The sequence below is a fragment of the Bubalus kerabau genome, chromosome 9, assembly GCF_029407905.1.
Source record: "Bubalus kerabau isolate K-KA32 ecotype Philippines breed swamp buffalo chromosome 9, PCC_UOA_SB_1v2, whole genome shotgun sequence".
NCBI lineage: Eukaryota > Metazoa > Chordata > Mammalia > Artiodactyla > Bovidae > Bubalus > Bubalus kerabau.
This window is the reverse complement of record NC_073632.1, coordinates 112,291,479-112,315,625: the sequence shown is the minus strand read 5'-3', so window position 1 is coordinate 112,315,625 and position 24,147 is coordinate 112,291,479. Positions and strand designations below refer to the sequence as shown.

The following is a 24,147-nucleotide window of genomic DNA, read 5'->3' as shown; positions in this document are numbered from 1 at the left end:
CTTTATCCATTCCGCAGTTTATGGACATTTAGCTCATTTCCAGTTTGGGGCCATTAAGAACATTTTTATGAATATTCTTGCATGTCTTCTGGCCAGGGTACATACCTCGGCATCAAACTGCTGGGTCATGATGTGTGTGTATTTCAACCATGTCAAGTAATGCCAGTCCCTTTTCGAAATACGGCTGTACTAATTTACACTCCGGAGAAGGCAATGGCAGCCCACTCCAGTACTCTTGCCTGGAAAATCCCATGGACGGAGGAGCCTGGTAGGCTGCAGTCCATGGGGTCGCTAAGAGTCAGACACGACTGAACGACTTCACTTTCACTTTTCCCTTTCATGCATTGGAGAAGGAAATGGCAACCCAGTCCAGTGTTCTTGCGTGGAGAATCCCAGAGACGGGGAGCCTGGTGGGCTGCCGTTTATGGGGTCGCACAGAGTTGGACACGACTGAAGCGACTTAGCAGCAATAGCAATTTACACTCCAAGAGAGTCTTCGAGTTTCCGTTGCTCCATAGTTTTTCCAATGTCTTTGTAAACTCAGACTTTAAAATTTCTATCCATCACGAGTGATTTCGAATGTTTGCCTGGAAAAGAAAGCCTGTACCTCACTGCCAGGTCTCTACGAGGAACTGGCAAAGGCTACCGACTGGAAGGCGACGGCTCTGGCCTCCGGGAGCAACGACTGGCGCGAGATAGAGCGGCCGGAGGCAGCGCCGCGGAAACCGGAAGCGGCACAATTTCCGGTCGAGGCAGCCATCTTGCCGTGAGACAGCAGGAGAGGAGCCACGGAATGTTGTCCTCCGTTGCCGCGTACTCAGGCGCCGGCCGAGACCTGGCCATGGAACCTCACAGCTCCGTGGGCCCTTTGCAGCTGCGCTTTTCGCCCTACGCTTTCAACGGAGGGTAAAGCCCGCAGAGCCGCCGCCTTCTCTTTTTCCCTCCATATCTCTGCTTAAGCCTGTCTGCCCGGCGCTGCCCCTCCAGTCTCAGGCCTCCCTCTCCGAGGTTGCTCGGCTAGGTCTTGTTCTTCAGGGCTTCACGTTATAGGCCGGTCACTGGATCTCGATGTGGACGGCCAGCTTTACGTAGACAGCAGGTAGAAATTGACACCTGACCTCCGCTCTGGAAGAGCTTTAAAAATGGACCTAACGTTTCCTATCTGTCTGAACGTGTTTCTCGAGCCAGCAGGCACGGGGCAGGTTGAGCATCTGATTTTAAAATTGATGGTTGATTGGCCATGTGATTAGATGTAGTTGTCTAGCTAAAAGGTCTAATCAAATCACCATTTTGAGTTATTTTAAATAGCAGGTAGGATTACTTGCGCAGACTTAGTTTCATTGATCAGGGTTTATTGTTAAGGGTTGGCATAAGTTCAGGGGAAAAAATACTCAGAAGGGGGGCCTTTGAATATGTGTATTCTTGCATGTTGTATGTAAGTTTTTCTTTCTTTTTTTTTTTTTTTTTAAACTTACCAGCTTTATCTTAATACTTTTCCTTGATAGCGCACTAAAAGAACTAGGGTTGTGGAAAGACACTCTCTTTAGGACTCCTAACTGCGAAGAGCTGTGTATTTAAGCATCGTTTATAGTTTGCTGGCCAAATTTTGTACTTTGAAATGTACACACCCAATTAATTAATCTGGTAATCTTTAAGGACCATCCAATGACCAGATTAATTACTCAGGTCCTTATGGGTTTGAAATTTTAGTGTAGATTTTCAGGGTATTTGCAAAGAGATTGGAAGTCTGTGATTTTAGCCTTGTCTCACACTAAAGAGGAGTGTGATCTTTGTTACCTACTTCTCAGCTTCTTGAACCCAGATTTCCTTATCTTTCTTAGCTAGTCATAGTTTGAGAGAAGAATCAAAAGAGAAGCATTTTGTAGATTGAAAGCAGGTATCTTTTTTATCCTCATGATGACTGACTGTTAGATGATATATACCTCAGTTTTACAAATGAACTTGGGCTCTTAGAAGTTAAATTTTGTTAGTCATAGCGCTGGTGTGAAGTTGAACCCCAGGACTTGAATCCATATCTGTGTTGCTATGAAGTTTATGAATGCTTTTATCATTGCACTTTTAAATATTTCCTGTGACAACTAATGAAGTGGTGGGATCACAAAATGAGTTATTAGACCTATTTCATAAGACAGTTGCAGATTCTGCTTGAGACTTATAAGGTATTCAGTGTTTATTACCTTCTAACCTTTGTAATCCAATTACTGCTCTAAAGTCAGTGCTTATGGCTTCTGATATTGAATTACCTTTTCTTAGTCTGTGTTCTTTCCCTTTAACATTTATTGCTGGCTCTTGGGCAGCCTTTGCTTCTACACAATAAGACTTAGTCCTGTGTCTTTCTAGTCTGACTGAATGTGGTTAAACTCCCAAGTCATTAGCCTGTGCATTTGTCACTGAGTACTTTAAGATTATGCCATTTAACTCAGTCAGCCTTTAACACAGGAACTGCTAATATCAACTTGATAATTTGTCCAGGGTCACAGAGCTGTTATGGCATGGACAGGTTTCGGGTAACTTCAGAGTCCAAGTTCTCGGTGATCATACTTATGCCAGGGGGATCATAGCTAACACTTAACTGGAGGACCAGTTATGTTTCAGGCACAGGAATAAGGCTTAACAATTTAGTCCGTTTAATGCTTGTAACACCCAAATAAAGTAACTACTGTTGTGATCCCTGATACGTGTTTGAGGACATTGAGGCCTTGAGAAGTTAAGCAGTTGACTATCTCGTATCTTCTAAGCAAGAGAACCAGACTTTGAACCCACACAGTCTGCTTTTAGAGCTCATCCTCTCCGCCTCCACTGAACAGAGCCACAGAGGGAAAAGGTTGTTCTTTGTTGGTCCATTTTCCAAAAGATGCTTGGGTGTCTCCTGAGAGCAAGACAATTTTATAAGGACTTGGATATAAAGAAATTAAAAACATTAAGCCCTGGGACTCCCCTTGTGGTCCAGTGGTTAAGACTGCCCTTCCAAAGCATGAGACACGGGTTTGATCCCTGGTGGGGAAACAGATTTCACATGCTGTGTGGCGTGATCAAAAAATAAAAAATAATAAAACCACATTAAGCCCTTCTTTCTTGAGCTCAGATATCTTGTGTTGTATCACTGTCTACACCTCCCCCAGCAGGCAAGGCCATGGCCTTTGGCCATTTTATAGTATCAGTAATTGTTTAATGATACATATTAATCAATAATATGTTTAATTTTTTGATGATGGTGATAATTTAGTGATGTTTGTGCTTAGTCGCTCAGTTGTGTCCAACTCTTTAGCAATCCCTTAGACTGTAGCCCATCAGGCTCTAACCATGGGGATTCGCCAGGCAAGAATACTGGACTGGGTTGCCATGCCCTCCTCCAGGGGATCTTCCCAACCCAGAGACCAAACCTAGGTCTCCTGCATTGCAGGCAGATTCTTTACCAGTTGAGCCACAAGGGAACCCAGATGTTTCTGTAGTCTTCTGCTAAGGAACCTTAGGTCTGATTTGACTTGTGTTTTTAAGGGAATTCTTAATTTTTTTTTTTCCGCAGATGACTTGTAGCCAGGGATCCTTTCCCCTCATCGTTTCCTCTTCCATCTGAATCCTGCACTTGATTATATCCAGTAGATTTTATCTCAGTATGTGCTGTGGAGCATTCTCATATTGGGAAAGGTGTTATTAATGTCCAGAAGAATTTATTAATTTTGTTTTTCCTTCTTTCCCCCTCAGTACTATATTGGCAATTGCTGGAGAAGATTTTTCAATTGTTGCTTCTGACACTAGATTAAGTGAAGGGTTTTCAATTCACACACGGGACAGCCCCAAATGTTACAAATTGTAAGTAAATATTTCTAAGGACATGTTTTCAGTACCTTGTGATGATTTAATGCTGCGAGACATTCAGGTTTTAAATGATGTGTTTCATGAATTTTTAGATTGCCTGTTTGGAGCTTAGCTTGTATTTTTGTTAGAAAATTATTTTCTAGTAATTCAGTACATAGTCTTCGTAATATTTGTCATATTTAGGTACCAACAGTGTTTTTGGTAACTTAAATATTTTTTACTCAACATCTTATAAAAAATATCAAATATACAACAAAGGTAGGATAATTCTGTAGTCAATGCTCATATACTATCATGTAGGTCTTATCAGCATTTTATTGTTACTACTTTATCATATGTATTTTGGATTCTTTTTTAATCTGTACTTTTAAAAAAATAACCTAAAACATTCAATTTACCCATATCTTAAGCAGTTATATCCATGGCTCACAGTTTTAATGGGTGGCTATGTTTTTTCTAAAACATAAGAAAATAAAGTCATGTGTACCAGGGGTGGGGGGAATCTGCATAAATTACTAACTAAATGCACCTTACATGTTAACAGTGCTTTGTATTTAACATTTTTGGACACAGTTGGAAATGGTGGTTACTCTTAGGTTACTACACAGACACTTCTTAACCCTGATTCTCTCAGGAGTGGACTGATGAGGTTCAGGTCCTTTGGGTGGGCCTTGTGCTGCAGGGCATGGCCCAGCCTACACCGCAGCCTAAAGAGCAGTAAGCTTGTCTTCATCTTCCCAGTTCCCTTTCTGTCCACTTCCATCTTTTGATACCCTTTTCTCTTCTCTGATTTGTAGCATGGTGGTGAGTTAGTTGTTAAGTCGTGTCTGACTCTTGTGACCCCATGGCCTGGAGCCTGCCTGGCTCCTCTGTCCGTGGGATTCTCCAGGCAAGAATACTGGAGTGGGTTGCCATTTCCTTCTCCAGGGGCGTCTTCCTGACCCAGGAATCAAACGCAGGTTTCCTGCAGGATTTACCTACTGAGCTATCAAGGAAGCCCTTGTAGCATACCCATGCAACAATTTTTGTCTTTTAAGATATAACTTTTATAAAGTGAAAGTAGTAAATATCATGAATAAAACTTAAATAATATTATAGATACTGTCCTTGTACAAGATTCTGCTCATCTTTGTAACATTCTGTATTAGCTTGTATGCCTCCTGAGTGAATACTCTCTTTTTTTTTTTTAATGAAATACTTCAGGTATATATAGAGAGAACAGTATTACTTCTGTATTGCTGTCATGCATTACAGGCACTGGGTCACACATGAATTGCTTGCATGCTCCTGATCCCATGCCCTTTGGGGCTGACCTAGAGTCTAACCTATCTCTACCCCCACTTGTTTGAAACTTATATTTACTTTTTATTCTTTGCAGAAAAACTCTTCTTCATTTAGGTACCTGGATATTTGGCAAAAGCATTCTGAAGCTCAGATTTTGTCTTACCCTCCTGGTACTATCAGCCATTCTTGGTAGTACAGGCAGTGAAGCCTTAAGGTATATTGGGGTTTGGCTCAGTGCAGTGAGGTTGGTTATAGAGAGATCAGGAAATGCTGGTGATGACCCTAGAAGTGTCAGTGGTCTCCCCAGCTGGACAGGTATGTTTTGTGTGAATCATTCTTTTATTTCTGAAAGAAAGGGCCTCTGCTGATCATTTCTTGATGAGATGGGTTTAGGTTTCCTTATAAATATCAAGACTTAGGAATTAACTTTTGAGGCATCAGTTCAGTTCAGTTGCTCAGTCGTGTCCAACTCTTTGCGACCCCATGGACTGCAACATGTCAGGTCTCTCTATCCATCACCAACTCTCAGAGCTTGCCCAACCTAACGTCCATTGAGTCGGTCATGCCATCCAACCATCTCATCCTTGTCATCCCCTTCTCTTCCTGCCTTCAGTCTTTCCCAGCATCAGGATCTTTTTCACTGAGTCAGTTCTTCTTCACATCAGGTGGCCAAAGTAATGGAGCTTCAGCTTCAGCATCAGTCCTTCCAGTGAATATTCAGGACTGATCTTCTTTAGGACTGACTGGTTGGATCTCCTTGCAGTCCAAGGGACTCGCAGAGTCTTATCCAACACCACAGTTCAAAAGTATCAGTTCTTTGGCGTTCAGCTTTCTTTATAGTCCATCTCACATGTGTACATGACTACTGGAAAAACCATAGCTTTGACTAGACGGACCTTTGTCGGCAAAGATACACAAAAATTTTATTAAGTACTCTCTGGTGGGCATTTGGGTTGTATTTGTTTTGTTTTGGAGAGTCATTAAAATAATATGTATACTTACACGTGAACCTAGAGCTTATCTTCGCAAACTTGCATGAGTATATTTGTAGCAGTGGAATTTTTGAGTGAAAGTGATGTGCATTTAAGTTTTTAGTAGATGCTGTCAAACAACCTTTCTAAAGAGCTGGATCGCTGTACACTCTTTACCAGTTTCTGAGAGTACCTGATTTTCACAACCTCACTAGCATTAAGCATTATTATTCTACTACGCTGAAATGGTCTCTTTTTAAGATTTTAATTTATGAGTGGCATGGAGGCTCTTTTATATGTTTATGGTGACTTGTGTCTCTTTATATGACTTTCATATAATTTAGGGGCTTCCCTAGTGGCTCAAATGCAACCCACTCCAGGACTCTCGCCTGGCAAATCCCATGGACAGAGGAGCCTGGTGGGCTGCAGTCCATGGGGTCGCTAGGAGTCGGACACAACTGAGCAACTTCACTTTCACTTTTCACTTTCATGCATTGGAGAAGGAAATGGCAACCCACTCCAGTGTTCTTGCCTGGAGAATCCCAGGGACAGGGGAGCCTGGTGGGCTGCCGTCTCTGGGGTCACAGAGTCGGACACAACTGAAGTGATTTAGCAGCAGCAGCAGCTAGAGGCTCAGACGGTAAAGAATCTTCAGGAGACTGGGTTTGATCAGGAAGATCCTCTGGAGAAGGGAATGGCCACCCACTCTAGTATTCTTGCCCGGAGAATTCTATGGACAGAGGAGCCTGGTGGGCGACAATCTATGGGTTCGCAAAGAGTTGAACACAACTGAGCACTGAAAGTTTCACTTTCGTGTAACTTACCTATCTTTCCATCGTAGGGTGTTTTTTTTGTATTGAGGTATAATTGACATTTGGGGGCTTCCCAGGTGGTGCAGCAGTAAAGAACACACCTGCCAATGCAGGAGGTGCAAGAGATGCAGGTTTGATCCCTGGGTCAGGAAAATCCCCTAAAGTAGGAAATGGCAACCTGCTTCAGTATTCTTGCTTGGAAAATTTCATGGACCGAGGAACCTGGCAGGCTACAGTCCGTGGGGTTGCAAAGAGTTGAACATGACTAAGCAACTGAGCACATGCATACATAATCGACATATAACATTTTAATACTTTCGGGTATATAGCATAATGATCCCATATTTGTATATATTGCAGAATGATCACAATTAGTCTGGTTAATATCTGTCACCACACAAGTTACAACATTTTTTTTCTTGTGATGAGAACTTACAGGCTCTACTCTCAGCAACTTAAATATACAGTACGATGTTATTAACTATGCACATTATCCCCAAGAGCTATTATGCTATTAATGCATTTCATATTTTTAGGAACTGTTTGTAGAATAAGGAAATTAAAAGTAGACTTTGGTCTGGTCGTGTATATATATATTTTTAATTCATCATATTTTTATAGAAGTTCTCATTTTTTATGCAGTCAAATCTATGAAACTTTCTGTGTGGGCATTGGGTTGTATTATATGTAAATTGGCTGCCCTCAACCTAACCGTTTTAAAAAAATTCAATCATATTTGAGTTTTAAATTTAAAATTACTCAAGACATGTTTTGCCTCACTGTTAAACCAACTGTTTCCTGAAATGTGGTGTGTTTTTTTTTTAACAGAACAGACAAAACAGTCATTGGATGTAGCGGTTTTCATGGAGATTGTCTTACCCTGACCAAAATTATTGAAGCAAGACTAAAGGTAGATGCTTTTGTACATGTTTACACTGTTGAAAGCTAATAACAAAAGTTCTTTAGATTATTTTAAGCATACATACCCTGGGTTTGGAAGATCCCCTGGAGAAGGAAATGGCAACCCACTCCCGTATCCTTGCCTGGAAAATCTCATGGACAGTTTGGCCTGGTGGGCTGCAGCCCATGGGGTCGCAAAGAGTCGGGCACGACTGAGCGACTAATACTAATACTAAGCATCCATCACAGCTCCTGCTAGCTGGAGAAGAACTAGTTTAGCAGGTGAAACTTTAACCTGCACGACAAATGACACGATCTTGTTAATACAGCCATCATCAGAGTAGCATAACGTAAATGACGGCAACTTCCTTTCTGTTAAAATACACGTACAATATGAAGCGAAGGATTATCTCTCCTTTTTAAGGTAGACTGGAAGGGGTTTCTTCTGAAGATAGTTTTCTCAGAAATGAAACAAATTGGTTTCTGCAGAGGAGGCGGGCTTTTAGATCGGAGCTTGGTGTGAAACACCATCAGCCAACACGTCACGCTCTCCTGACAGCATGTGCTCTTAGCATGAGCAGAAGGACAAGCCAGCTGTTTGGACTAGAGGCACGGTCATTCTCCGCTGACCCCACCAGTCTTTAGTTGACAGCCAGCTGAGGAAGGAGATCTAACACAAGGTGGATGGGAGTGGAAGAGAGCAGGTGGGGTGACGGAGGAGGAAGAGAATAAGATAACTTACCTGCAGTGCAGTCTTAGAGGGGCTGATGCTGCCCCACCTGCGTGTCTCTGGCAGCGGGGGTGTTGAAGAACAAGGGAGCTGACTTGACAGAAGCAGAGGCAGGTCTAGATGTTGATTCTGCCCTGTGTGTATTAGCAGCGTTTGCTTCAGATCATTTCAGGGAGAATAGGATAGGAATAATTTGGGCTACGCTCATATAGATTTTTCAGTAACGACTCTCTTCTTAGTTCATAAAGTACAGGGTTAGGGTAGGATTCTCAGTCACCGTATGTCAATACTCAGAAGTGTAGCTCTGTTTTTTAGTTACATAGCTTGGTGACGTTTTTAAATTCCTATTGATCATATTTACAGTATCAGTATTATATCTTCTTAGTTTTCATATTTAATTTTCTAGGCTATATATTGTAATAGTTAGTATAGTAGTTGGTAAGTTTAGCTGGTACATGAAAAGGTTAGCAGGGTTGATGTTCTGTTTGCCTGCTTGTAGATAGCCCTTAAGATTACGAGTAAGGTTACTGGAGTCATGTAATGAATTTAACTGACACTTACCTTTTTAAATGTGTAGGAACGATTTCATTGAGTATTTACCAGTTGTTAACATTTGTTTAAAATCTATTGATACTGAAGGCTGTAGTGACATATATTGACGTTTATATGATCCCTAATGCATATTTATATGATCCCTAATGCATATTTTGTAAATGGCATTTAGAGGACGAAAATAAACCTGACATGGAAAGTAGTATTTTGTTAATAAAATTGCAAAAAGGTACAGTGAGTTCAACTCACTGCACAGTACTTGCAGATTCTTTCACATATTGTTATGTAAACGGTGAGGTGAATAAATATCGGTGCTTGGTTTTGAAATGAAGAATTTTCTTTATAATCTTGTCATTGTTAGATTTTATAGCAGTTCTTAGGTTTCTCGTTAGAGATATTGGCTGTGGCTGACAAATCAGTTAACTTACATTTACTTTATTGGATAATTTAGAATTGTCAGGACGTAGTAAATCTTGGATCAGAAATCACTGTGTCAGGTGCTGTTTTGGATACTCCATTCTTCGTGGTAGATGCTCTAAGGATTAAGACCCTGCCCTCTGCTGGGTTCATACAAAGTAGAGCTGCCCCCGTCTCTCACAGATACCCTCTCTGAAAAGAGAGAGGCTTGTCTGAGTCTATAATCAGGAGTCAGCCATTTGGTTTCTGTGGTAACTGTTTAATCTGCCCTAAACCAGGACTGGAAAAAGTCAGTTTTCATTCCAATCCCAAAGAAAGGCAATGCCAAAGAATGCTCAAACTACCGCACAATTGCACTCATCTCACATGCTAGTAAAGTCCTGTTCAAAATTCTCCAAGCCAGGCTTCAGTGATATGTGAACGGTGAACTTCCAGATGTTCAAGCTGGTTTTAGAAAAGGCAGAGGAACCAGAGATCAAGTTGCCAACATCTACATGATCATCGAAAAAGCAAGAGAGTTCCAGAAAAACATCTATTTCTGCTTTATTGACTATGCCAAAGCCTTTGACTTTGTGGATAGCAATAAACGGTGGAAAATTCTGAAGGAGATGGGAATACCAGACCACCTGACTTGCCTCTTAAGAAACCTGTATGCAGGGCAGGAAGTAACAGTTAGAACTGGACATGGAACAACAGACTGGTTCCAAATAGGAAAAGGAGTACGTCGAGGCTGTATATTGTCACCCTGCTTATTTAACTTATATGCAGAGTACATCATGAGAAACGCTGGGCTGGAAGAAGCACAAGCTGGAGTCAAGATTGCTGGGAGAAATATCAATAACCTCAGATACGCAGATGACACCACCCTTATGGCAGAAAGTGAAGAACTAAACAGCCTCTTGATGAAAGTGAAAGAGGAGAGTGAAAAAGTTGGCTTAAAGCTCAACATTCAGAAAACTAAGATCGTGGCATCCAGTCCCATCACTTCATGGCAAATAGATGGGGAAATAGTGGCTGACTTATTTTTTTGAACTCCAAAATCACTGCAGATGGTGATTGCAGCCATTAGATTAAAAGACGCTTACTCCTTGGAAGGAAAGTTATGACCAACCTAGACAGCATATTAAAAAGCAGAGACATTACTTTGTCAACAAAGGTCCGTCTAGTCAAGGCTATGGTTTTTCCAGTAATGGTGTGGATGTGAGAGTTGGACTATAAAGAAAGGTGAGCACCGAAGGATTGATGCTTTTGAACTGTGGTATTGGAGAAGACTCTTGAGAGTCCCTTCGACTGCAAGGAGATCCAACCAGTCTATCCTAAAGATCAGTCCTGGGTGTTCATTGGAAGGACTGATGTTGAAGCTGAAACTCCAATACATTGGCCACCTGATGCAAAGAGCTGACTCATTTGAAAAGACCTTCATGCTGGGAAAGATTGAGGGCAGGAGGAAAAGGGGACAACAGAGGATGAGATGGTTGCATGGCATCACCGACTCAATGAACATGGGTTTGGGTGCATTCTGGGAATTGGTGATGGACAGGGAGGCCTGGCGTGCTGCAGTTCATAGGGTTACAAAGAGTCAGACACAACTGAGCGACTGGACTGAACTGTGCAAAAATGGACACTAACAATATCTCATGAATGAACAAGACTGTGTTCCCGTGAAACTTCACTGAAACAAGTGGTGGGCTGAATTTGGCCCATGGGCTTTATTTTCCTGACCACTGTCAGTTTGCAGAGTGGAGAGCTGAGTTTGGAATATCCTCTCCAGGTTGCCTCATGTGATCTGTTTGTGTGTATTTGCTCTTGAGTTAAGAGGGCCTGAGATGAGGCTGGCATGGAAAGGAGCCTCCAAACTGGAGAGCTGAGGGCAACTTGGCGTTCTCTCCCTGAGAAATGTCTGTAGCCCCCACAACGATAGGACATAATAAAATACTATTTTGTTTTGTATTACTGTGGTGTTTAATCATGAAAGGAACAGGCGTCCTTTCCCATTTCACCAGGAAAGGCTTTCATTCTTTTCCATTTGTTCTAGTCTTTAGTATATTCTGCCTCTACATGCCTGTTGGTTTTGTTAATAATTGCAGATGTACAAGCATTCCAACAATAAGGCCATGACCACCGGGGCGATCGCTGCGATGCTGTCCACAATCCTGTACTCCAGGCGCTTCTTCCCCTACTATGTGTACAACATCATCGGGGGGCTTGATGAAGAAGGTAGGGTGTTTCCTTTGTGGGTGATGGAGTGGGTAGCATTTCTTACATGTGTTTCCATCCAGAGCTGATAAAATCTGGATACCATCTTGCCCAGCAACTTTATTTTCTCGTAATTAAGGCAGTGAAGAAACGGAAGCTAAAAGGGAAGTAAAGGATTATCCAGCGAGACACAGCAAGTCGTGTGTTAAATAAATGTTGGGCATTCGGTTCTTTTACAGGTATTTTCTCAAGACCTTGCATGAGTTCAGTAGTAGATATTTAGCATTTTAATCTCAGAGAAAGAAACTTGGAGAACCTTGACCTAAATATGATTTTAAGAAATGACACTTCAGTAACAAGCATATTTGATTTCAAAAAGTTGTTTTGAAAGTAATGTGTAAAAGAAGTGCTTTTCCACCAGTGTTCTTGGATCATTTTTCAAACACCTCTTTAATTTTCTGTCAGAGTTGGACCAGGAGGACCAGGGAAAATCAGCGTTGTTACTTGACATTTTCATGCTCGTTTTGATCTAAAGCTGTGTTACCCAGAAAAGGCAACAGTGTTTTTCACCAGATCTGATTTGAGTGAACTTTTAGTTGCTTCTAAAAATCAAATACAGTCTCCCAGGACAGATCTGTGTCCTGGGAGTAGTTTAGAGTAGTCTATTGTAAAAAGGGCTTTCCTGGTGGCTCAGATGGTAAAGAATCCGCCTACTATGTGGGAGACCTAGATTCGATCCCTGGGTTGGGAAGATCCCCTGGAGGAGGGCATGGCAACCCACTCCAGTGTTCTTGCCTGGAGAGTCCCATGGACAGAGGAGCCTGGTGGGCCACAGTCCACAGGGTTGCAAAGAGTCGGACACGACTGAGAGACTAAGCACAAGCACGGAGATTGTGAAAAGAAGGGACAGAAATGTCTGTGGGGAGCATGGTTGAAATATCTGTGTTTTTCTTTTTATAAAAAAACTTTATTTGTATTTGGCTGTGCCGGGTCATTGTTGCTGTGCAGGCTTTTCTGTAGTTGCAGTGAGTGGAGCCTGCTCTGCGCTGTGGTGCACAGGCTTCTCATCGCAGTGGGTTCTCTTATTGCGGAGCGCCGGCTCTAGGGTGTGCGGGCTTCGGGAGTTGCGGCTCCCAGGCTCTGAAGCACAGGCTCAGTAGCTTTGGGCACATGAGCTTGGTTACTCTGGGATGTGTGGAATCTTCCCAGATCAGGGGTTGAACCCATGTACTCCTGCATTGGCAGGCGGATTCTTTACCACTGAGCCACCAGGGAAACCCAAGTCTGTCTTTCCTAGAGGGAAGGTTTCTGGGTCAGAAGGAGTCAGGTTCTTTCCATCTTCTCTCTCTAGTTTTTACTCCTGTCCATTCCCGTTCACTGGTGTTTTTCTTTGTTCTCCCTTTCTCTCTCAACCCCAGCCCTTATGTGACGTATGAGAGTGTTAGGATCACTTTAGGTTGACACAGCGTTTTTAGGCTTTCATACGTAAAAACAGAGAAAATATAAAGTGTAGAAATGGTGAATAGAAATTAGTTACCCTTAACCTGAGTGATTCTAGCCACAGGTTAGCTTGCCTAACACCCAGCATGCTTCCGGTGCCTTTTTTTTTTTTTTTTTTGACTGATTTTTAGTCAAAGGATAATTGCTTTACAGCATTGCGTTGGTTTCTACCAAACATCAACATTTACCCATTACCCTCCCACTTGAACATCCCTCCCAGCCTTCTAGGCTGTTGCTGAGCCTGGGTTTGAGTTCCCTGAGTCATACAGCAAATTCCCATTAGCTGTCTATTTTACATATGGTAATGTGTGTTTGTGTTACTCTCCCTGAACATGCATGATCTCCTCTGGTGCCTTTTTTAACTTCAGTTATGTCTGACTTAAATGTCAGGCTAATAAATTCAGATTTTACCAACATGAATAATAGCTGCTATTGAATTTCAGCAGGCCAGACAGAGTCTTTGAGGTTTTCAGTGTCACTGATTTGAGAAACGTCGTGTGTACTGACTGGCAGAGCTCAGGTTTGGATCTGTTTGACTTCAGAGCCCTAGGCTTTAATTTCCACGTGCCAACATTCTAGCTTGCTTTGGTGGTATTCTCAGGCTTTTCCAACCTTTTTCTTTCTCCTAGTCTTGTCTGGTTTAATTTGATCTTTATTCCTAAGAGGAATTTCTATGTGTAGTGAAATAGTCCTTTGCCTTCTTTTCCTGTTTCCCAGGACAGTCTTGAGCGCTTTCACTCCCATCCTTTCCTCTTTCTTGGTTTATTTCCTTGTTTAGTGGAGTGCATTGCTAGAGAAATTTCTGAAGAAAGATATCAGGAGACCTTTTTGAGTCTCTGCTTTTAGAGTCTTTGTCCATCCTACTGTTTTTTGCTATTAAAAAAACCTTCCCCCACATGCTGTCTAGCTGTTTGGGGTTTTTTTTGTTCTGCTCTGAAGATTTTCTCAACTTCAGTGCCTCATTCTTCACTGAACTCTCTCTGTTTCCTCTATCATTAATTTCCAAGAGCTTTTTCTTACCTTCTAGCTCCTTTATTTTTTTTGAGTATGCTGTTACTGCTAGATTTTTGGGGTACTTCCTTTGAAAGGTTCTCTGCATTTTATCAGATTGCTTTTTTGGTCTTGTTTATTTTGGCTGCGGTCTTCTATGTTGGAGGCTTCCTTCAAATTTCTTTTGATTTTGGCTGTCCATTTGTAATGAAGAGTGATAATCAAAATTTGGTCATAAAAGCATGTGGTGGAGTGGCTCATCAGCTCTCCATTTAACACTTCTGTTCTTGAATTTACTCTATCTGTGCCTAAGCCTTGTGCTTCCAAGTCCAGAGCCTCTGTTGAGTCTTGAGACTGTTTCCTGTCTCTTGTGTTGGAGGTGGGCTGTGTTCCTGATGGAGACCCTCAGGACGCTGGGCGACAGCTGACTGGGCACAGCCGGCAGCTGCTGCTTGACTTCTGCGCCTTCACCTCTCCAGGTGCGATCATGACCCCTTTAAAAGAATCTTCCCCCAAGTTAACGAGGACTTTGGTTTTTCTATAATGAAAACAATAATGCTTATAGAAGTAGTCAAATAGTATTGGAAGATACAAAGATAAAAGTGGGAATCCCCCAAAGCCTGTCCCTAGAGATAATTACTGTTAAACTTCTTGGTATGCATGTATGCTTGTGCACTGTGTAAGCAGGCTGTAGTTCGTTTTTCTTTGACTGTACAGTGGATGTATTATCATGGGGTAGATTTGTGCTGGTGGATAAAGACGTGGGTGATGATTTTATGGCCAACCCGTGGGGTAGAGCTGCATCACAGTTTCCCCCCTAATCCTCTGAGAGTCATTTACATTGTTTCCAGTTTCCTTAATAGAAACAATATTATGCCTCCCTGTATCTGAACTTTTGTGTACTTCTCCTATTCTTATCTCCCTGGAAAATATTCCTGGAAGTTGAGTTTCTAGGTCAGAGAATATCTGTGTTTTCTGTTCTGCTGATACCACATGCTTGCCCATCAGAAAAGGTCCTACACTCACCAGCAGCGGTGAGAGTACCATTTTTTGTCTTTTGTTTTGGGGTTTTGTTGTTTTGCTTTGGCGTCCTAACCAGTATCAGAATTTTAACACATTTTGAAGGCCTTGCCTAGTAAATATGTTGTTATAATTTATACATATTCTTTGTTTTTATTGAGTTTGGGTGTCTTCATGTTTATTGCCCTTTTCATTTCTCTTTTGGAGACTGACCCATGTGCTAGTCATTGCCTGTTCCTTTACGCACAGGTGAGTCTTTTTCTTGCTGATCTATAACAGCTGTTTTCAGCTTACGTTACAAATGTTTCTTGCTTTTTCTAAGGGGTCTTGGAAGCCGTGGTCTTGGACATATTCTACTCTTTTCGTTTTCCTCAAAGCTGTTGTGTGTGGTTTTCTGAGGTTGGCTTCCCTTGGGTAAATCTTTTTACATATATATAATTATATTTATGTTTATATGTAGTTTTGGCTCTGCTGGGTCCTTGCTGCTGTGTGGGCTTTTCCCTGGTTGTGGCGAGTGCAGGCTGCCCTTGGTTGCGGTGCTCAGCCTTCTCATTGCGGTGGCTTCTCTTGCGTGGAGCACAGGCCCCAGGGTACATGGGCTCCTGGGCTCTATAGCCCAGGTTCAGTAGTTGTGGCCCTCGGGCCTGGTTGCTCCACAGCATATGGGATCCTCCCGGCCCAGAGGTCAAACCTGTGTCTCCTTCATTGGCAGGTGGATTCTTTACACTGAGCCACCTAGGAAGCCCCCTACCCTTGGGTAAATTTCTGGGGCCTTGTATTCTGGGTAAACTTGTGGCCTGTTGGCCTCGTGAAAGATAACACGAGGTTTGGTTTTATCCTTTGTCTTTTTATCCTTTATCCTTTGATTTTGTCCTTCATAGCCCTTTGCTTATGTGTCGAAGTTGGTGAGCTTGCTTGCTGCAATCTGGGTTCTTGTTCCAAGCTTACGTCTAGCAAAACACTTCTTTTCTCAGATGCTGCCTTCTTGGTGGGGTTATTAGGCTTAGGGTTATGTCTGTGTAATCCTGCAGAATTCTGCATGAATCTATTAGTTTTTAAGTCATGCTTTATAAATGACTCATGAGTTCTCACACTCAGAACACAGTTGTTTTTAAAAGTTCTCTTTAAAAATTACAGTGACACGTGTTCTTTGTAATAAAGTCAATACCAAAGCTTATAAAGTGATTCCCTTTCCTCATCTGTAATCCCACAAAGATGAATAAGTACAGTTCATTAATCTTTCTGTACGTTTCTGTGTGCCTGTATAAATGTGTGTGCTGTTTACTTAATGCCTTTACATGAAAATGAAACTGTGCCACACACACTGCAGAACTCCTCTGTGGCACGTCCTGTGGATGTGTCCCAGCTTCTCCCTAGGCTGACGTTGCCGTGTGGACGTTACACTTTCTGCTAATGGATTTTAGGTTGCTTGTAAGTTTTTGATCTTTCAGAGATAGATAAATGATCCTGTACATACTGCTTTCTGTGTTTATATAAGCATTATTTGTAGGTAAATTTTAATTCTGTAAATGAAATTATTGCTGGATCAGAGGGTACGTACTTGGATAGTTCGGTGGATTCTGACTCCAGTGGCATGACAGTTGCTGCTCCCTCAGGAGAGCCTGAGACCCATTTACCCACCCCTGACAGGTCTCTATAACTGGCATGATAAGAATCTGTGTACTCAGATAATGTTTTTCTTATCCCCCCAAAAATACTAGTGTTTCATACTGCTAGTATAAGGCAAGTGATTACATTTTAGGCAAATCTAGCCTTTTACATGTGACATTTGTGTTCTTCTGGAATTTCTTCTTTATTAAATTGATTTTTTAAATGGTACTGATGGTAAAGAGTGTGCTTACCATTAATCTAAAAACACATAATAAGTTTTTTGTGCTTCTGCTTATATTTAGCCCTAGGAGAAATTTTAAATGCATTTCCTCACTGCAGCTGCACCAGTTAGCTTTCTAGGAATGTTGTGAGGAGTTTGGTGCAGAACTTAGAGCAGCTGTGACTGCTAGCACCCCTTGGGCACAGGGAGCCCCATTGCGGTAGTCGGTGACAGCAGCTTGAAGAGTATGAAGCTCCTTGTGGCAAATGCTGTTGTGGACAGGAGTGGGCAGGAGGGCCTCCAGTTGCATTCTGAGGGGAGGGGAGGAGCAGACCACACTTCTTAAATTTTAGCCAAGTTGATAGTCCATATTGTGTCATACTTTGATTAGGTTTATTTTACCATAATTGGGGAACGTTGTCAGGACGCACTTTCACGGAGACTTTTCTTCTCTAAGGAAAGGGAGCCGTGTACAGCTTTGACCCGGTAGGGTCCTACCAGAGAGACTCATTCAAGGCTGGAGGCTCAGCCAGTGCCATGCTGCAGCCCCTGCTTGACAACCAGGTAAGGAGACTGCATCCAGGAGGTGATGGGTGAACCCAAAGTGCCTTCCTTTGCCTTCTCTTCATTAGCTAGGGGAGCCGAGAAATCAAGGCTTTTTTGTAATTTACTGCTGAGCTTTCTTGGCTGATGGGCCTCGCCCACCTTCTTGTCTCTGTTCTGCTGGTTCTCCTGTGGCCACTCACTTCCACGGCTCCAGCTTCTTCCTTGTTCTCGTGACTTCGGGGTGCTTCTGTCTATAGTGGTTGACCCATGTTTTCACTTCTCCTTTTGCCATTTTTATGTGGAGATCATGAAAATGCATTTCTCCCCCAGTCTCTCCATTTCCGTCACCTCATTTTGTATTCTAACTTCCATGTATATTTTTAATTGTTCCTCTTTTCTGTTACTGCTGGCTGCATTCAAGTCTGCATGGCATCTTGCCTGGATCATTGTGTTAATTTCCTAACATCCTTTTTGCCTCCTAGCTTACTTCCCTGTTTCCTCCTCCTTGCTTGTTTGAAATGTGTGCAGTTGCTTCTGCTTATTGCTTATCTACCACATTTCCTGTCGCTCTGTATTCCACTCAGATCCTTGAAATGATGTGCCTATCAGTCTCCACGCCTCCATCTGGAATGTGACTCCATCCTTTAACTCCAGTTTATCTGTTAGGATTCCTCTACTCAAATACATTTCCTGCAGGAGCTCTCCTGGCTCTGTTTTCTGCTTAGTTTCAGCACATTCTGTAACCATGCTTGGCTTTCATGTGTCTAGCCCTCTACTGTGTGCTTCTCAGGAGTGGGGACGTTGTCTTAGTGGATGCTTGTCAGGTGTCAGGTGGGTAATTCAGCCAGGTCTAGAAACATTTCACTTGGGGGACATTTTAAGTTTGTGTGATGTATTCATTTTGACTCCTGAGACCTGTGAAAGCTTTGGGGGAGACTGGACCTCCTTTGCATGATCACAAGATGCCTCATCCAAGTCTCCTGTCCCACTAGGTTGGTTTTAAGAACATGCAGAATGTGGAGCATGTCCCGCTGTCCTTGGACAGAGCCATGCGGCTTGTGAAAGATGTCTTCATTTCTGCTGCTGAGAGAGATGTGTACACTGGGGATGCACTCAAGATCTGCATCGTGACCAAGGAGGGCATCAGGGAGGAGACTGTTCCTCTGCGGAAGGACTGATTTCTGCACCCTTGTCACCGATCAGCTCAAAACTGGCCAAGTTTGTACCTTGAAACTGTTGGACTAACTTGTTTTATTAAAAAATAAAACCCCAAGCACTTATTTTGTTATAACTTGTCTTCTTCCAGGACAGAACTAGGACATAGAATTTCTTTTTCCTTTCGTTTTCTTCATTCTTGTATTTTTTTGTCATCCAAAGCTAAGCAGACTCTTCCGGTCAGTTTATCATCTTATGATAGTCAGCCCATCTTACAAAAAACATGTTTAGAATTTGTGTAGTCCACCTAGCTTGCCACTAGAAGGCAATGGCACCCCACTCCAGTACCCTTGCCTGGAGAATCCCATGGGAGGAGCCTGGTGGGCTGCAGTCCATGGGGTCGCTTAGAGTCAGACACAACTGAGCGACTTCACCTTCACTTTTCCCTTGCATGAATTGGAGAAGGAAATGGCAACCCACTACAGTGTTCTTGCCTGGAGAATCCCAGGGACGGGGGAGCCTGGTAGGCTGCCGTCTATGGGGTCGCACAGAGTCGGACACGACTGAAGTGACTTAGCGGCAGCAGCAGCAGCAGCAGCCTAGCTTGCCTTTATGGACAGATTACCTTTAACTGTCTCAGTTTCATTGAGATGTTAGTTAATATAAGTAGAGTATGCTAAGATCTATCATCCCTGGAATGGCTGTTTTGGAGGAAAATCTTCAAGTCAACCAAAACAGAAGAAAATTGTAAAAGCAAATAGCCCTTTATATGGACTTTTGCCAGCAATCTGTAATAATTGTTAAACAATTAAGAAATGTTAAAATTGAGAGCTAAACTTGGATAGAGCTAAAGGTTTTGCTTTAGAACTATTAAGTACATTTTAACTCTTATTACATATAATGTTGGAGTAATTTTTTTTATGTTGAACAAATTATTTATTACGGTAGAGGGTGTGATTTGCTTTCTGGGCCAAGAAAAATGGAATTTTACTGTTGACTTTCCATTAATTTAAATGATCAAAAACCCCTAGTGGATGCATATTTGAAATTTTGTTCAAGAAACACTTGTTGAATCTCCGTCCTCGGCAGCAGAGTGCATTGGTGCCATCTCATTCGTTTCTCTCACATCACAGCTGAAAACCAGACGCTCCCATTCAAAATGTATTTGTCTATCAGTTATTCAGAGAAGCAGAAGAATAGAATATGGATTTATTAACTGGCTTACATGGTTCTGGAGGCTGAGAAGTTCCCATTACCCACTGTCTGCAGCCTCAAGACCCAGGGGATGTGGGTATGAATTCCAGTCCAAGTCTAAAGGCCTGAGACCAGGAGAATTGATGGGTGTGAGACCCTGTCCCCAAGGACAAGAGAAGACTGTGGTCCCAGCTCAACATGAAGAGAAAATGTACACCCAAATTGGGGAGGGCAACCTTTTATTCATCCAATTCAAATGCTAATCTCATCCAGAAACCCTCACAGACACCCAGAAATAATACTTAGCAAGATATCTGGGACTCCTGTGATCCAGCCGAGTTGACATAAAATTTGCCATTAAAATTGTCAGCTATAGGTATATTTTATTTTTTGTTTCAAAGGATTTTCTGTTGATTTGAGATTTAATTTTTCACTACTTGCATAAATTTGTGCCTAAACTTTTCTATTAGGTCTTCACCTCCCAAGGTTTCTAGGACCATTTTCCCCCAACCATTAGGTGCAAAGTCTTTTAGCCTAATATTCCTCTAGACTAAACGTGGTTTCCCAGAAGGCCTTGTCCAGAATGTGCTAGACGTGAAACCTAGAGCTACCTCTGACTCCAGTTGTTTGAGTGGCTTTTATATTTTATTCAGTTACGCGTGCTCACCTGAAAAAGGCAGCCTTTTAGGCTTTAAAAGGTTGGAGGAGTAACTTGCTTTTACAGTTAGCCAGACTCTTACGATTCCAGTGCCAGGTAACACTAGTAAAGAACACACCTGCCAGTGCAGGAGACACAAGCGATGTGGAGTCAATCCCTGGGTCGGGAAGATACCCTGGAGGAGGAAATGGCAACCCATTCCAGTATTCTTGGCTGGAGAATCCCATGGACAGAGGAGCCTGGTGGGCTACAGTCCATGGGGTTGCAAAGAGTCAGACACAACAGCAATTTAGCATGCATGCAAGATTCCAGTGGCTCCATGGAGTGTGTATTCATCTTTGAAAATGTTTTTTCTATAATGGGAACATCTCTATTCAAGAAAACAGCCTGGGGAAACAAAAACAACAGTATCAAACATGGGGTGTGAATGGATACCACTGGGCTGACTGGGAAAGCATAGGTGACCTAGGGTGTGGTCTCACACCTTGTCCTCAAGCAGATGCAGAGCCTGTGCCTTTTCTGCAGCGAGACGCTTCTGGGGGACCCTGTGCGTTTGGAAGAGGAGTTGGCTGTGGTCCAGGGAGGCTGTGAGACTCTCACTCTTCAGTGGACGACAGATCTGCAAGCCACTCTCCGAGGCCACCGGATGGCAGTGTTGTCTTGTCCGGCTGGGTATCGCACAGCTGGGGGCCCGGTGTTCTATAAGGAAGTGGTTGCTGGTCCAAGATCTCCCAGTGCAGACTACTGAGCTCCTGTGAGAGCCCTGGGCCTGATGGTAAATCCTTTTCATAACCTGGAAGGAGGGTTGGCTTGTCCTCATATCAAAGTGGAAAAACGGGAGATAAACCAGCAAAGTTGGTAGTAATTTGTACTGGCAGAGATAAATCAAAAGTTGGTAAGTAGTGATCTGTACTGGAGGTCCTGGGCAAGGTGTGTGGGTGGGAGGGAGAAAACATCAAAAGACAGCTTCTTTGGAAACGGGAACTTCCGGGGTTTACTCAGGCAGCTGTCTGGTGGCAGAACTGAAATTAAGACTCAGCGTTCATTTTATTCTCCTGGGCCCTCTCTGGGTTTTCTTTGTTTTCTGCCACCAGCAAATCCTTTTATTTCTTGTACTTGAGTCTGTTCTTTCAAATGGACTGTGATGTTATGGCACTCATGAGGACCTGAGTCTACCAATTCTGCTGAGACCCTTGGTTGAAGAGTTTGTGTAGGTGCTCATGGTAGAAAATACCCACAAAGTCATGAGCACAATCTCCCCTTAAAGAAGTTCTAAATCCCAGCAAGTAGGCTGCTTACTTCAAGTAGTAACTACACCCCCAAGAAAATGCAAGAAAAGACTTGCTTTTCTTGCATTTAATGCCTTTCTTTTAATAAGAGTTGGCCTATACTGCTTTCCTTTGCCACTGGCAAGGAATACTTCTGTTTTCCTCGAGTAGCACAGGTAATTTTGCCTTTCTTCTCTTTTGCTCAGAGAGAAACCTGGTAACCCTGAGGCTGACCTGCCTTAACTGGAAAAAGTTTAAAAAGGGAAAAGAAAAGTCTGCCATTATAATGATCACATTTTCTAAGCCAAAGGTTGAAACATGCTGTAATGTAGGGTCTGACCAAATAGTTCAGTTCAAGGCTGTCTTGCAAATATTAGCACTTGTAATAAAAGTTACAGGAGTATCTATTTAGTTTTGTTTTTCTTTCCTAAAGAAAAACTTACTTTTAACTATTTCAGAAACTGCACCTGGATTCGTTTTCTTCCTTCTGATTGTCTCATTTACTTTTGAACTGCCTGTGGAGAACCATGCGGCTGGCCTAGAGGTCGGATTGTGATGATGTGCTGTTTTCCCTCTTCATTTCAGGTGCTGAGAGCATTCACCCACAAACTCTGAAACATCGGTTAGCTTCTCAGGAGATCATCTCGAAGTCCAGCTCTGCTATCACTACTTCCTGGGAGGAGTGCTATGTATAAATCTCTGGAGCAGGTTATAGACATGGAGACCTCCAGGAGACTGCCAGCCATCGTGCTCCTGGACTCGGAGCTCTGAAAGGCTTTAATGCCAGAGGGCGTTTCCCATTTGTGGGTTCCTTATGAACGTTTAGACCTCCATAATGACCATTTACGGAGAAGGCAATGGCACCCCACTCCAGTACTCTTGCCTGGAAAATCCCATGGATGGAGTAGCCTGGTGGGCTGCAGTCCATGGGGTCGCTGGGAGTCGGGCACAACTGAGCGACTTCCCTTTCACTTTTCACTTTCATGCATTGGAGAAGGAAATGGCAACCCACTCCAGTGTTCTTGCCTGGAGAATCCCAGGGACGGGGGAGCCTGGTGGGCTGCCGTGTATGGGGTCACACACAACTGAAGCAACTTAGCAGCAGTAGCAGCAATGACCATTTATCATTAAAAATAAGTTTGAGGTCAAAGTTTTGTAAATCTAGAATTCTATATGTAATGATTCCTTTTCCATTTCTGCCAACCTCAAAATATTTTGAGTTTGGATGCTACCTAATAACACACCTAGTGAAAAAAATCTAATCGGTAACTTGGTTTGAGCTGCAAAAAATTAGTTTGTTTGACAGAGTATCTCACGTTTAGCCAACCATGTTGACATCAATAGATATACCTGATCATTCCCTGATTAGTAGCTAATAAAGACTGATGTTTTCAAGAGCCATAAATATCGGGGCGGGGGGTAGATAGGGCCAGGATGGAGCTAACTGCAGAGCACATACCTGCTGTGTGTGAGGATTTTCAGGCAGTTAGGTGATGGTATGGCCAGGATATTAGTCTTATCTGTTCAATTATGAAGCTGAAACCCCAGCCTTTTTGGAAAGACGTGTACAAAGTCGCTGGTTGTCTAGAGAAAATCACAGAGAATTCTGACTTCCTTCAAGCTTCGCAAAGGTGAAACGAGTTTTAACCTTGAGCACATGTTACAAAATTCTAATAAAGGAAATGATATTTGAAGAGTGTAGAGTTTCACTCAAAAAACGTAATAAATGCTGACGGGCAACATGTCCGCCACACAAAAATTAAAGAAAAACTCCAGGGGAAGTCACCAGTGCCTTTCTTTATTCCACTGGGAATTTGCAGTAGCATCAAACATCGACACTTCAAAAACAAGAAACAAACTTTTTTTTTATGATTTTCACAAATCAGAGGAAGCAATTACTAATCTAATCAGGAAGTTTGATCAAGATTATTGTTCCATTTCCCTCATAATTTTGTAAGAAAAATATGTTTTTGATTTTATACTGGACAAACTTTGATATGAGCTCTTCATTTGCTCAATTTACAGCAGGTTTTGAGCCCTCCTGGTGGCTCAGATGGTAAAGCATCTGCCTGCAATGTGGGAGACCCAGGTTTGATCCCTGGGTTGGGAAGATCCTCTGGAAAAGGAAATGGCAACCCACTCCAGTACTCTTGCCTGGAAAATCCCATGGACGGAGGAGCGTTGTAGGCTATAGTCCATGGGGTCGCAAAGAGTCAGACATGACTGAGCAACTTCACTTTCACTTTCACTCTGAGCCCTCCTGGCACTCGGGTGCCTCCTGTT

General features: G+C 42.6%; 1 protein-coding gene and 1 long non-coding RNA gene across 3 annotated transcripts; both read left to right on the top strand.

Moving 5' to 3' along the window:
• Positions 1 to 730: 730 nt before the first annotated feature.
• Positions 731 to 18,869, top strand: PSMB1 (proteasome 20S subunit beta 1). 2 transcript variants are annotated; one of them, XM_055536225.1, is made up of 6 exons: positions 734 to 906; positions 3,727 to 3,834; positions 7,736 to 7,817; positions 11,594 to 11,723; positions 17,501 to 17,607; positions 18,582 to 18,869. In XM_055536225.1, the coding sequence occupies exons 1-6, from the start codon at positions 794 to 796 to the stop codon at positions 18,765 to 18,767; spliced, it is 726 nt and encodes a 241-aa protein (XP_055392200.1). In that variant the 5' UTR covers positions 734 to 793; the 3' UTR covers positions 18,768 to 18,869. The 2 variants fall into 2 exon arrangements, with proteins under 2 accessions (XP_055392201.1, XP_055392200.1); XM_055536226.1 differs by lacking the exon at positions 3,727 to 3,834 and having other exon boundaries at positions 731 to 906.
• Positions 18,870 to 20,987: 2,118 nt separating this feature from the next.
• Positions 20,988 to 23,558, top strand: LOC129620264 (uncharacterized). The gene is made up of 2 exons (XR_008698460.1): positions 20,988 to 21,371; positions 22,450 to 23,558. It is a non-coding gene; the product is annotated as an uncharacterized LOC129620264 (long non-coding RNA).
• Positions 23,559 to 24,147: the final 589 nt, after the last annotated feature.

Bases quoted from the DNA above. Each gene is read 5' to 3' on its own strand.
- PSMB1 (XM_055536225.1), top strand. From the start codon at position 794: ATGTTGTCCTCCGTTGCCGCGTACTCAGGCGCCGGCCGAGACCTGGCC. The intron at 3,835-7,735 runs GTAAGTAAATAT...TTTTTTTAACAG, and splicing joins AGCCCCAAATGTTACAAATT to AACAGACAAAACAGTCATTG. The intron at 11,724-17,500 runs GTAGGGTGTTTC...TTCTTCTCTAAG, and splicing joins CGGGGGGCTTGATGAAGAAG to GAAAGGGAGCCGTGTACAGC.